The sequence below is a fragment of the Lissotriton vulgaris genome, chromosome 11, assembly GCF_964263255.1.
Source record: "Lissotriton vulgaris chromosome 11, aLisVul1.2, whole genome shotgun sequence".
In the NCBI taxonomy this organism is placed as follows: domain Eukaryota; kingdom Metazoa; phylum Chordata; class Amphibia; order Caudata; family Salamandridae; genus Lissotriton; species Lissotriton vulgaris.
The window spans coordinates 1,111,082,896-1,111,097,136 of record NC_141699.1 but is presented as its reverse complement, the minus strand read 5'-3'; the positions used below and the strand labels follow the sequence as shown (position 1 = coordinate 1,111,097,136).

The following is a 14,241-nucleotide window of genomic DNA, read 5'->3' as shown; positions in this document are numbered from 1 at the left end:
TGTACACTCTTATTACTAAAACCAATGAAATGCATAAAAAAAAAACGAATGAGTCGCATACATCACTTTGTTGAGTGGAAGTAGGGACAAAGGCTTTATGGAAATGAACCAATAAATAAGTAGTGAAATGGGAAAAATGATTGCTGGTGGTTCTCTAAAATGGATAACATTCTTTTGCACCATAAGGTTGTATTTGATTGCTGTATTTTTCATACATCCTAACTCACACACATTTCACATATGCACACTAATCCGAGGTCCAAAAATTCACACACCAATTTTACTAATCCATCTTCCATTAAACTGAGAAATGTTTAGGCACACACTGTGCTTTTTATACAATGTTTTGAAAAAGACGTCCACTATCCAGTGTGGCCCTGTGGTCCACTTCCAGGTAGCACCACATAAGGCTGTGAAGGTTCAGTGAAAGACCAACTCTTGCCTAAAATATCCTCCAGACTCATTGTCTTTCAAATTCTTGAAAATGCCCTCTCATGCTCCTGAAAAACAGGGTTGACTTGTTTCGGCCAAAGTCTTATGGCCTCCTGAGGACCCAAGGTCAAGTGTGAAAAGATTCACTGACAACTGGGTCAAGTGGTTCTCATGTGTTGAAATTTGCCTAACACCTGTTTTGAAACACATCTGAATATCTCAAACCATTACCAGAGCCACTAAAATTATGTGATTTTGCAGCCGCACTGTTTACTACATAATCATGTACGTTCCACATTTGACATATAAACCATCATCTTCTGCATAATTTTCAGATTTGAGCATAAAAAATGTTTCTAACCTCAAAAGATGTATTGCATGCAGTGACCGGTCTTCACAGAGTGGCTCCAGACCACCTTCCTATTGCTGATTGCTAAATTTAGATTCTTAACCGATGCCAACGGGGTGCAATCTCTGCCCAGACATGTATTAACACTCTAAATATAATAAAAAAGTTAAGTAATACTGCTCCAAACTGTGCCACATTACACCACACAATTTGTCTTCTCTTGCCCCCTAATTTTGTTAACTCTGCCATATAATTTGTTTCTTCCCTGCTGTAAATTTCCAGTGGCCCTGATCTTTACGTAACACACCAATGCAACACAAGACAACAATCACACAACATAAGACAATGTGCCATAATGTGACAGTAAAAGATCAGTGCTATCTACATTGACCTAAGAGAGTTTGCTTGATGATCCTTTTCAGGAGATTAATTTGTGGGCCAAACACCATTGAGATCGAAGTGACCCCCCTTTGGAAACTCTTCGTGAAGGAGGTGAGTCCAACAAGTTCAAACCAACATGATCATAAAATGTTGTACAACGAGTGGAAGCCTGAGGTGTAGGCTAACGACAACTGTATTAAGGTCTTAACTGGAAAAATGTGGTTAATAATTTGTTGGTACCCCTCTACTCATCTGCGGACTTCACATCGCCGAAACCTTTACATCGACATGGACTATATCCAGAATGCCATATCCCAGACCCCGCTCTAGGACAAGCGTATATAGAAACCAGACTCCGAAGAGGAGGCTATCCATTTGCACCTCAAGGCAGATTGAGTTCATGGATATGTCAATGTTAAGGTTTTGTCATTGCTAGAGGAGTGACTCGAAGTATTGTTCATCATATGAATGAAATACATTTGCAACTACTTGCAAACAAAAAGCCCTAGCACACCAATTGAATAATGGCGTAGTTGTTCCAAGGAATACCCTCAAAGGGATGACACCACAGTGCCTGATATGTGATATGTTGTGTTGAATGTTGATATATTAGTACCATGGAATGCTTACCAACGCATGTTCAACCATAAACGAAGAAATGACGTTCAAGTATTGCACGCACTCATGTGCGGTCCATTGGGTTGATCTCTCTCTCTCGACCCACTCTTGACTTGCGTCCTTTACAAATAAACTCTGATTGAATCTGAAGTTATCTGAAAAAGAAAAAGCACAGGTTTAGGTGAGAAGAAGGAAATACCTCCTACACCAATAAATGTGCTTAGATCTGTTTTTGCTATTTTGCTCTGCATTATTAGTTGATATTAAATATAAGGATCAGGGATTGGCTTAGAGTTGGGTTGTAACTGATGTTCATCATTCTGTAGGCGGTGTGGATACAATTCTTCCAGCGGATTCTCCTCTAGATTAAGCACTTAAACTTGAGACTGACACATTTTCGATTACTGCCCAACTCAAAACCAGCCCCTTAATCATAAAAAGTTATAAAACTATCCTTCCTGTAAAGAGGAATCGGCATTGAGGATGCAGATCAGGAAGGCTCCAAGGAAGAAAACTTGGACGTGGCTGAGCAAAGATTTCTAAAACTAACTGCAGCAATCCACGCCCCTTATATATATATTTTTAATACCCTTATTGAATATGAAAATGACTTCACAAAACTGCACCTTAATGCTCAAGAATTAAATCTTGAATAACTAAGATATATCTGCTATCACCTTCCTTGGGAGTTTGAACGAGGCCGCCACTCTGAGAGAGATCTGAGGCAAGAGATTAAGATGGACTGGAGTTCGAACAGTAGAAGCTGGTCTTCCAGTCGAGAAGCAGTCATTGCAAAGGTACAAGATGGTGTAATGACTTCAGTCGTAGCTCATTCCATTATGTCTACTCCCCAGGACCAGATGGGACGTGGAGCACTTTTCAAGACTGGAGGTCGATCAATGCCATGATACAAGTTGGTGTAATGACATCAGTCTTAACTCCTTCCACTATGGCTACTCCTCAGATCCAGGTGGGATGCGGGGCACTTGGCAAGAGAGAAGGTCGATCAATGCCATGATACAAGTTGGTGTAATGACATCAGTCGTAACTCCTTCCACTATGGTAACTCCTCATATCCAGGTGGGACGGGGGCCTCTTGAGCAGAGTGCAGGTAGAAGGAACAGAAAAGATAAGGATGGTAGAAAGCGTCAACATATGTGGTCAGTAGAAGTCTTGGATGATCCTATTGGGTGAGGTCTCACATCTGGGTCAATAATATATCAAATAAATACATTCAGATTATGTTTTGTGGCAGGCACAGCTCAATATATGAGTTGTGCAATTATTAGGCGGGAACTTTAAATCGGTGCAATATTTACCCTCTGTCAACAAACAGGACAAAAGAGGAAAATAAAGACATTTACATCATAAACAAATACATGCACTAACATGTCTGAAATGCAGAGAGTGAAACATTGAGAATCAATGAGGGCATTTCTCAAATACCACCAAATAAATCTGTGTATTAAATATAGATGCTGTAAGGAACCAAGGGGCATATTTACAATGAACGGGCAGAGCGTGTCGTTAGCTTCCTTGGCTTAACGCCACTCTCCGCCACTTCTTAAACACAGGGCTGCACCATATTTACAAGTATGTGGTGGTGCAGCCTTTCGTTTCCCCCCTGTGTTGGCACTAACATTTAGACATCCTTGCACCATAGTGCAAGGTTGTCTGCGTTGAGGGGATGATTGTTTATGTGCAAGAATGTGACCCTTCCTGCACATAAACAGTCTTTAAATAGTGTTTTGTACTTCAACGTGTGCTGTGCACATAGAAGTTACAAAATGTTATTTTTTTAAAGATTTCTTATGAGCAGGAAGGGACACCTTCCTGCCCATAAACAAACACTAGCCTTTTGCTGTTTCTATATGTGCTGCACAATGCAACACCCATGGACACAGCAAACACAAGGAAAAATAAAGCATCTCCTTGTTTCTCCTGTTTAAGACCCATATTTACGCTGCCCTCTTAAATAGGGGGAAGTGTCAGAATCAATGGGTGTTGTGGTGGAATGCCCACCGTAAGACCCATTGCCCGCCTGTAGGAAGGGGGAGGCTCTAGTTGGCGCAGTGCAACACTAGCGACAAGCAGGGACTCTCTCTTCCTCGTCAGGGCTGAGGGTTACCTTCCAGACAACCTCTGCTTACCCTCTAGGTAGTGTGGCTTAAGCAGTCGTAGGCTAATCTTTGGGGCACATAGGGTTAAACACTTGCAACAGTACACCTTTACAACCAACCCACCACACAACGAGACCAGACTGTATTCTGTGAAAATATATATCTTTATATAGATTTTAAGCAGGATTGAGAATACAGTCAATAACTTTATGAAGACGGTTGCAAGTTACTTAATTCGGGTTACCACAGTTCTTATGGAAGTTCTCTTGAGGCCCGTAGGCCGGTGTTACTCAATGTTCTTGTGGAGCCGGTGGCTTCCAAGGGATCTGTCCCACGTCGCGTTGCCTTCCCGGGGTCGCTGATCGTTGCGGCTCTTCAGCCGAGCAGGTCACTGGTCGTCCGGGGCAGCGGTGTTCTGTGGCGGCAGGGTCCTCTCCTCGTCGTCCGCTCCAACCCTGGAGGCGGCGGCTGTGCGGTGGTGGCAAGTGGCAGTACGGTCCCCAAGTGCAGGACGTACCCAGCCAAGTGCCGGTGCAGCTGTGGGCTCACAGCTGGGCTGTCGGGCAAGCTACCGACCTTGCGGATTCTCGTAGGGCCACTGTCCGTCTTTGCAGGTGAGTGACTGCTCGCTATGCAGTCACCTCGAGAGCTCGGACCGGACGGGTCCTCCTTTGCTTTGCTCTCGGGCTCCCGGTGCAGTTGCGGTCACGGTGTTCGGGCCAGCGGCGGCTGGTCCTCACTTTGCTTCCGCTGTTGCTTTGGGCCCCGGTCACGGTGGTCGGGAGGATGTTGATGCCTTAGAGGAGATTCCTCCGTCAGTTGCTGCGGCGATGGTCAGCACCCGCAGTCGCTTTCTTCCAAGGGGGTAGCGTCCACTGGTCCTGGGACGCTGGTCAGGGGGCAAGTTCAGTCGCAAGCCCTTGGAGATCTCTTTAGCAGAGTTTGGCACAAGTAGCACAAAAGTCTTTTCGTAGTCTTTTTGTCTGCCTCTCCTTCCGCAGCAAGGCACCAGACACAGGCAAGAGTGAGCACCCTTCCTTGTCTCTCACGGTCCTTCTCGTAGGGCAGAGTCTTTCTGTGGCCCAAACCGGATCTAATTTTCAAGGAGCAGGGCTCCTTCTTTTATAGGCCAATTCTTTTGTTCTCGCAGGCCAGGGGGGCCTTTGCATAGCCACTCTCAGTTCTGGAGTACCCCCGCAGGTGTACTCCGGCTTCTGCTTTCAGTGTGAGGGGCAGGCGCATCAGACGCCCCACAGGAGGTGGAGCCAGCATTGTCCGGACAGGGGTGGCCAGAGTACCTTGTTGATGGGGGCTTCGCCCTTCCTGGGCCAGGTGCCGGCAGAGTCATCCGCCGCTCCCCAGGAGGGTGGAGCCAGCATTGTGGTGGCCGAGCACAGTGACAGCTCGAGTCAAGAGGCACTCCTACCTCCCACTAAGGTGTAATCTGCGCATTCACCATCTGTCGTCCCTCCAGCCCTGTCACTCACACATCCCAGACAGTCAGATACACATACCAGCAGAGGCGGCTGAAATGGTTAAGCAAGCAAATGCTAACTTTCTAAAAGTAGCATTTGCAAACCCAGGATACTGAAATAAACTTGACTACAAGAAATATCTCATTATCCTGAGTTCAGGCATACTAAACATGACTCACTACCATGCTCCTTGAGCCTGCGGGGATTATAGGATGTAATAACCCTCGCAGCTCAGTCTGGCCTAATGGAGCAGGTAGCCTTCAGTAGTGAAATACGGTCTTCGTTGTAAGTCACTACTAGGACATGCCACGCACATCAGGGCTTGTCCTACCTTGCACCTACAACGCACCCTGCCCGCAGGCCTACCATAGGGGTGACTAATATGTAGTCAAGGGAAGGGTCGGTGCTGGCAAGTGGGGACACTTGCCCAGCTAGCGTGACAGTACGAGACCGCACGCGGGTTCTGCGGTCGCAGTTCCCAGACACATCTTTACGGCTGCTTCGGTGGGTGGCGCAACCAGCGCTGCAGGCCCACCAGCAGTATTGGCATCTACAAGCCCCGGCACTCTCTCGTGCGCTTTACTAGGGACTAACAGTAAATCCAATGCACCAATCATGGATACCAATCGTATGTACAATTTACAGTAGGGAGCACTTGCACTGCGGCACGGATCAGCCGTGGCGCAGTGCCCTGAGTATCGGAAAACCAGCAAAACATCGGAGGCACATCAGCAAAAAGTGGAAGGGAGACTCACGCCAAGGTGCCAGGTCTAACATGTGTCCCCTCCAGCTGAAATGTGGGGGGAACCACCCTTCCCCAGGGAGTTCCACATCACTAAGGCGGAAAAATCTGGACAGACCGTCAGCGTTGGCGTGATCGGTGCCAGGGCGGTGTTCCACCGTAAAGTCCATACTCTGTAGAGAAATGGACCACCTCAACAGTTTCGGGTTCTCACCCCTCATTTGCATTAACCATCTGAGGGGCCTGTGGTCCGTCTGAACTCGGAAGTGAGACCCAAACAAGTAGGGTCTTAGCTTCTTCAGCGCCCAGACCACAGCAAATGCTTCTCGCTCTATTGCACTCCACCTACTTTCCCGTGGAAGTAACCTCCGACTTATGAAGGCTACGGGTTGGTCAAAGCCCTCCTCAGTCATCTGTGAAAGAACAGCCCCTACACCATGCTCTGAAGCGTCTGTTTGCACAATGAACTCCTTGGAGAAATCTGGGGCCAGGAGCACGGGCGCCGTGCACATGGCAGTCTTCAGGGTGTCGAAAGCCTTCTGACAGGTGTCAGTCCAAATCACATTCCTGGGCTGCTTTTTCGAAGTCAGCTCTGTCAAGGGGGTCACGATCGTGCCATAGCCCTTGACAAACCTCCTGTAATACCCAGTGAGCCCCAGGAAGGCTCTCACTGCAGTCTGGGTCTTGGGGGGTTCCCAAGCCAGGATGGTTTCGATTTTGGGCTGCAAGGGGGCTACCTTGCCACTCCCAACTTGGTGTCCCAAGTACACCACTGAACCCTGCCCAATCTGGCACTTGCTTGCCTTGATTGTGAGGCCTGCTCTGCGCAGGGCCATCAACACTTCCCAGAGGTGTCGCAGGTGTTCGGGCCAGGTGCCGCTGAACACCGCGATGTCATCCAGGTAGGCGGCACTGAACTCGTCCAGTCCCGCCAACACCTGGTTGACCAATCTCTGGAAGGTGGCAGGGGCATTCTTCATTCCAAATGGCATAACCCGGAACTGGAAATGCCCATCTGGTGTAGAGAATGCCGACCCCTCCTTTGCCCCATCGGTCAAGGCGATCTGCCAGTACCCAGACGTCAAATCAAACGTGCTGAGAAACCGGGCAGCCCCTAGCCGATCAATGAGCTCGTCAGCTCTGGGGATGGGGTGCGCGTCAGTCTTCGTGACTGAATTGAGTCCTCTGTAGTCCACACAGAACCGTAGTTTGGGTGTGGCTCCCGGCGCAGCAGCCTTCGGAACCAAGACCACGGGGCTGGACCAAGGACTGCTGGAAGACTCAACCACCCCGAGGGCAAGCATCTTGGAGACCTCCTCCTTGATGCAGGCCCGTACCCTGTCAGTTACCCGGTAAGCCTTATGCTTCACCGGTAAGCTGTCTCCAGTGTCCACATCATGGACGCACCAATCTGTGACACTCGGAACCAGGGAGAACAGGTCTGGAAACTGTCCCAGCAACTGGCGGCAGTCCTCCTGTTGTTCGGCGGTCAGGGAGGGTGAGAGGTTAACTCCATCCACTGACCCATCCTTCTCACAGGCCACCAAGAGGTCAGGAAGAGGCTCCGACTCCTCCTCCATTCCGTCATCGGTTGCCAACAACATGCCCACTTCGGACCTTCGCAAGTGGGGCTTGAGGCGGTTGACATGTAGGACCCGCAAAGGATTCCTGGGCGTCTTCATGTCCACCAAGTATGTCATGGGGCTCTTGCGCTCCACAACCTCAAATGGTCCTGTCCACTTATCCTGAAGGGCACAGGGCTCCACTGGGGCCAAGACATACACCTCCTGTCCAGGCTGAAGCTCGACCAGAGTGGCATTCTGATCGTACCACCGCTTCATTTCTTCCTGGCTCGCTTCCAGATTTGCCTTGGCAAGTTGTCTGAAGCGTCTGGTCTGGTTTCTGAAGGCCAGCATGTAGCTATATACATTCTGGGGAGGTTTCCTAGGAGATTGCTCCCAGCCTTCCTTTACCAAACTCAGTGGTCCTCTCACGGGGTGACCGTACAGCCGTTCAAAGGGGCTGAACCCTAGGGACTTCTGTGGTACCTCGCGATATGCAAACAGCAGGCATGGCAAGAGGACGTCCCACTTACGCCTCATCGGACCTTCCAGGCCCATTATCATGCCTTTGAGGGTTCGGTTGAATCTTTCAACCAACCCGTTACCTTGGGGATGGTAGGGTGTGGTGAACTTGTACGTTACGCCACACTCCTGCCAAAGGGACTTCATATATTTCGATATGAAATTGGTCCCCCTGTCGCTCACCACCTCTAGAGGGAATCCTACTCGCGAGAAAATTCCCATCAGTGCACGCCCCACCACGGGAGCCGTCACTGTCCTCAGAGGGATGGCTTCAGGGTACCGGGTGGCATGGTCCACCAAGACCAGGATGAACCTGTTGCCCATGGCTGTCTTGGGGTCCAGAGGCCCAACGATGTCAATACCCACTCGCTGGAATGGCGTACCGACCACAGGGAAGGGTTGGAGGGGAGCCTTGTTCTTCCCTCCCGTCTTCCCACTTGCCTGGCAAGTCGGACAGGTTCTGCAATAAGCGTCTGAGCTTTTATGCATTTGGGGCCAGTAGAAGTGGGTGACAAGCCTGTCATAGGTCTTGTCCATCCCCAAATGTCCTGCTAAAGGCACATCGTGAGCCAGACCCAGTAGGAAGGCTCTGAATTTCTGGGGTACCACCAGCACACGGGCTGACCCAGGTTCAGCAGCCTTAGGCTCCGAATACAGGAGGTCGTTCTCCCAGTACACGTAATGTGTTTTGGCCTGAACACCATTGGCCTGGTCTGCAGCCTGCTGCCGCATACCCACGAGAGAAGGGCATTCTTTCTGCTCCCTGCAGAATTCCTCCCTGGAGGGTCCTCCTTCTTGCTGCCAATGGGTCAGCTCAGGCAGGTCCCCCAGTTCGGCGATCTGTTCCCCTGTAGGCTCCAGGGCATCCCCCTCAAGGTCTGCCTCCACCTGGACCGTAGGAACTTCAGGGGCCGGTTTCCCGCGCCCCCTGCGCCTTCTCCCTAAAGCCGGTTCCTGGGCCTCTCCATCAGGCCCCAGGACCTCTCGATCACCCCTACTGGCTGCCATCGACCGGGTGGTCACGCACGCCCAGTCAGGCAGACCCACCATCCGCAGGTGAGTCGCTTTCTCCACCTTTTCCCAAGGGGAGTGCTCCAAGTCGTTCCCTAGCAAACAGTCAACAGGCATGGTTTTTCTCACACAGACCTGCAGAGTACCAGAGACCCCCCCCCACTCGAAGGGAACTTAAGCCATCGGACACTGACTCTCAGAATTATCAGCGTTGATAACCCTACAGTAGGCATGGGGTACAACCTGCTCTTGAGACACCAGGTGCTGCCTCACTGCAGTCACACTGGCTCCTGTGTCTCTAAGAGCCTCAGCTTCCTTGCCATTGATGATCACCACCTGCCCATATTTCTTAGTGTTAGAGGGCAGGTAGCTTGTCGGGATCATCTCACTGTCCCCTAGCGAGACTAGGGTCATGTGAACGGGATCTCCACCCCCCGGGACCATCATTTCTTCTCCCAGGTGAACGCTAGTCACTTGTCGGGGCGGAGCACCAGTGGGTGCAGGTTTTCCAAATAGGCGACACTTGGGGTCACTGGATATGTGCCCAGGCTCGCCACATTTGAAACAATTGAAGGGCCCCTTTGGAACAGGTTTACCTGTTGGGGCCCCATTCTGCTTCGGGGGTGGGGGAGGCTGAGAACCCTGCTGCGGATTCCCTTGGGAACTACTTTGGGGGCCTTTTTGGAACCCTTTCTGTTTTCCCCCCTTGTCCCCCCCACTCTTCTGCTGGGGACCCTGCCCACCTTTGGCGGAATCTCCCACGGGACCCTTGTGGACCCTGGTGCTGAGCCAGCGGTCCGCCTCCTCAGCAAGCTTCCTCGGGTTGGACAGCTTGCTATCGATCAGGTGTTGGCGTAACTCAGGAAAACAGTGATCAGACAAGTGCTCCCATGCAATTAAATCAAAGAGACCTTGAAAATCATTCACTTTGTTACCTTTCACCCAACCATCCAGTGCTCTGCAAAAGTAAGTCACATACTCCACATACGTATTCCCAGGCCGCTTAGTACATCCCCTAAACTTCTGTCTATACATTTCAGGGGTAAGCCCGTACCTGTTTAATAAAGCTTCTTTCATGTGGGCATAGGATCTCTGATTCTCAACGGGCAAATCTAGCAAGGTATCTCTCCCTTCGCTAAGGAACCTTCCCCACAACCCCGCTCCCCAATCCTTGTCAGGGACCCGGTGGGAGGACATGGCTACCTCGTATGCCCTAAACCACTGTCCTATGTCATCCCCCTTAAAGAACTCCTTAACTACGTCCTTCGGGATGTGCACTCTTGACTCTACCTGCACTGGCGATGTGCTGCCACCAGAGGGAGGCCGATCCAAGTCTCTCTCCTTGAGACTTATCTCCCTCATCTTGATTTCGTAATCCATCTGGTGCTTTCGCTCTTCCAGCGCCATTCTTTTGGTTTCCAGCTCCAGCTGGATTTTCATTTCTGCCAATTTCCTCTCGTGATTCCGGGTTTCCTTCCTGTCCGCCAGCTCCTCTGGCGACAGGCCTTTACCCAAGCTGTGCTCGCTGTCTTGCCTTTCCAGATCGATCAGATCCCCAAGCGCATTCTGCTCCTCCGTCGTATTCTGCTCGGCGAGGACGTCTTGCTCTTCCGGGGTCTTTCTGGACTCCACCCAGGCTTTCAGGGCCTTGTAGAGCTCCGGCTTGTTTTTGCAACCAGCGTGCGGAATCTTTAGTTTCCTACAGAAAAACTTCAGCTCCATCTTTGAGTATTTGTCCAGCTTTGCGGCGTCCCATTCTATCTCCAACACCTCGGAGGTCGTGGACTCCGCTCCATCCAGGCTCTTTGTGCCAGGCATGGTTTCTGCACTCGGAATCTTCTTTCAAAAAGCAAAGTCTGTGGTTTAGTAACTGTACCGTAATCCTTGTGTAGTGGTCAGAAGCTCAGGTATAACTATCGCAAGTGTAAATTCGAAATCCTCTCGCTGCTGCCAATGTGGGAAGGGGGAGGCTCTAGTTGGCGCAGTGCAACACTAGCGACAAGCAGGGACTCTCTCTTCCTCGTCAGGGCTGAGGGTTACCTTCCAGACAACCTCTGCTTACCCTCTAGGTAGTGTGGCTTAAGCAGTCGTAGGCTAATCTTTGGGGCACATAGGGTTAAACACTTGCAACAGTACACCTTTACAACCAACCCACCACACAACGAGACCAGACTGTATTCTGTGAAAATATATATCTTTATATAGATTTTAAGCAGGATTGAGAATACAGTCAATAACTTTATGAAGACGGTTGCAAGTTACTTAATTCGGGTTACCACAGTTCTTATGGAAGTTCTCTTGAGGCCCGTAGGCCGGTGTTACTCAATGTTCTTGTGGAGCCGGTGGCTTCCAAGGGATCTGTCCCACGTCGCGTTGCCTTCCCGGGGTCGCTGATCGTTGCGGCTCTTCAGCCGAGCAGGTCACTGGTCGTCCGGGGCAGCGGTGTTCTGTGGCGGCAGGGTCCTCTCCTCGTCGTCCGCTCCAACCCTGGAGGCGGCGGCTGTGCGGTGGTGGCAAGTGGCAGTACGGTCCCCAAGTGCAGGACGTACCCAGCCAAGTGCCGGTGCAGCTGTGGGCTCACAGCTGGGCTGTCGGGCAAGCTACCGACCTTGCGGATTCTCGTAGGGCCACTGTCCGTCTTTGCAGGTGAGTGACTGCTCGCTATGCAGTCACCTCGAGAGCTCGGACCGGACGGGTCCTCCTTTGCTTTGCTCTCGGGCTCCCGGTGCAGTTGCGGTCACGGTGTTCGGGCCAGCGGCGGCTGGTCCTCACTTTGCTTCCGCTGTTGCTTTGGGCCCCGGTCATGGTGGTCGGGAGGATGTTGATGCCTTAGAGGAGATTCCTCCGTCAGTTGCTGCGGCGATGGTCAGCACCCGCAGTCGCTTTCTTCCAAGGGGGTGCGTCCACTGGTCCTGGGACGCTGGTCAGGGGGCAAGTTCAGTCGCAAGCCCTTGGAGATCTCTTTAGCAGAGTTTGGCACAAGTAGCACAAAAGTCTTTTCGTAGTCTTTTTGTCTTCCTCTCCTTCCGCAGCAAGGCACCAGACACAGGCAAGAGTCAGCACCCTTCCTTGTCTCTCACGGTCCTTCTCGTAGGGCAGAGTCTTTCTGTGGCCCAAACCGGATCTAATTTTCAAGGAGCAGGGCTCCTTCTTTTATAGGCCAATTCTTTTGTTCTCGCAGGCCAGGGGGGCCTTTGCATAGCCACTCTCAGTTCTGGAGTACCCCCGCGGGTGTACTCCGGCTTCTGCTTTCAGTGTGAGGGGCAGGCGCATCAGACGCCCCACAGGAGGTGGAGCCAGCATTGTCCGGACAGGGGTGGCCAGAGGACCTTGTTGATGGGGGCTTCGCCCTTCCTGGGCCAGGTGCCGGCAGAGTCATCCGCCGCTCCCCAGGAGGGTGGAGCCAGCATTGTGGTGGCCGAGCACAGTGACAGCTCGAGTCAAGAGGCACTCCTACCTCCCACTAAGGTGTAATCTGCGCATTCACCACCTGTCATCCCTCCAGCCCTGTCACTCACACATCCCAGACAGTCAGATACACATACCAGCAGAGGCGGCTGAAATGGTTAAGCAAGCAAATGCTAACTTTCTAAAAGTAGCATTTGCAAACCCAGGATACTGAAATAAACTTGACTACAAGAAATATCTCATTATCCTGAGTTCAGGCATACTAAACATGACTCACTACCATGCTCCTTGAGCCTGCGGGGATTATAGGGTGTAATAACCCTCGCAGCTCAGTCTGGCCTAATGGAGCAGGTAGCCTTCAGTAGTGAAATACGGTCTTCGTTGTAAGTCACTACTAGGACATGCCACGCACATCAGGGCTTGTCCTACCTTGCACCTACAACGCACCCTGCCCGCAGGCCTACCATAGGGGTGACTAATATGTAGTCAAGGGAAGGGTCGGTGCTGGCAAGTGGTGACACTTGCCCAGCTAGCGTGACAGTACGAGACCGCACGCGGGTTCTGCGGTCGCAGTTCCCAGACACATCTTTACGGCTGCTTCGGTGGGTGGCGCAACCAGCGCTGCAGGCCCACCAGCAGTATTGGCATCTACAAGCCCCGGCACTCTCTCGTGCGCTTTACTAGGGACTAACAGTAAATCCAATGCACCAATCATGGATACCAATCGTATGTACAATTTACAGTAGGGAGCACTTGCACTGCGGCACGGATCAGCCGTGGCGCAGTGCCCTGAGTATCGGAAAACCAGCAAAACATCGGAGGCACATCAGCAAAAAGTGGAAGGGAGACTCACGCCAAGGTGCCAGGTCTAACACCGCCCCTTTCACGCTAAGTGTAGAGTGAAAGGGGGGCTTATTTACAAGGCGGGGTTAAGCCACACTAAGGGGTCGATTAGGATCGCGGACGGACTTGAGTCCGTCCGCGACCCCAGAGTATGAGGGAACGTCCGCAGGGGCTACGGCGTTCCCTCATGTGCGATTAGGATGTGACCGCCACCCTGGCGGTCACATCCTGGATATTTAACATTGCGGCGGGTGCTGCTTCAAGCAGCACCCGCCGCAATGTTAAAAGTGCATGTTTTACATTTACATGCACAAAGCGGCAGGCACCGCGCGGTGCCTGCCGCATTGTGCATGTAAATGCTGGGGGGTACCATAGGTACCCCCCATGTGCACCCCCCACCCGCCAACACCCTGGGGGCCCGCAACGGGCCCCCAAAATCAAAAGTACACATGCTTTTCCACGGCGGAAAAACTGCCGCGGAAAAGCATGTTTACTAATGCTTCCTAATTTGGCTGGCGGTGTCTGATAGACACTGCCAGCCAAATGAGAGCTTTTCCGCCGCGGTTGTAATCCGACCGCGGCGGAAAAGCAGCGGACAGAAACCAAGACCCACCAGCCATCGTAATGCGGCGGTGGGTCTTTGGTGAGTCCGCAGAGGATTTTCCGCCTCCTCCGGGCCGGAGGTGGCTTCCGCCGGCCCGGAGGAGGCGGAAAATCCTCCATCCTAATCGGCCCCTTAGTGGCTTAATGCTGCCTTGTAAATAAGGTGAAGCAAATA

General features: G+C 51.5%; 1 protein-coding gene across 1 annotated transcript in view; it reads left to right on the top strand.

Moving 5' to 3' along the window:
• LOC147684260 (putative cation-transporting ATPase 13A4) overlaps window positions 1-14,241 on the top strand; it is a 190,033-nt gene that overhangs the window by 50,675 nt on the left and 125,117 nt on the right. The window contains exon 5 of the mRNA XM_086944971.1: window positions 1,204-1,273. Coding sequence (XP_086801097.1) covers window positions 1,204-1,273 — 70 coding nt within the window. The remainder of the gene's footprint in view (window positions 1-1,203; window positions 1,274-14,241) is intronic.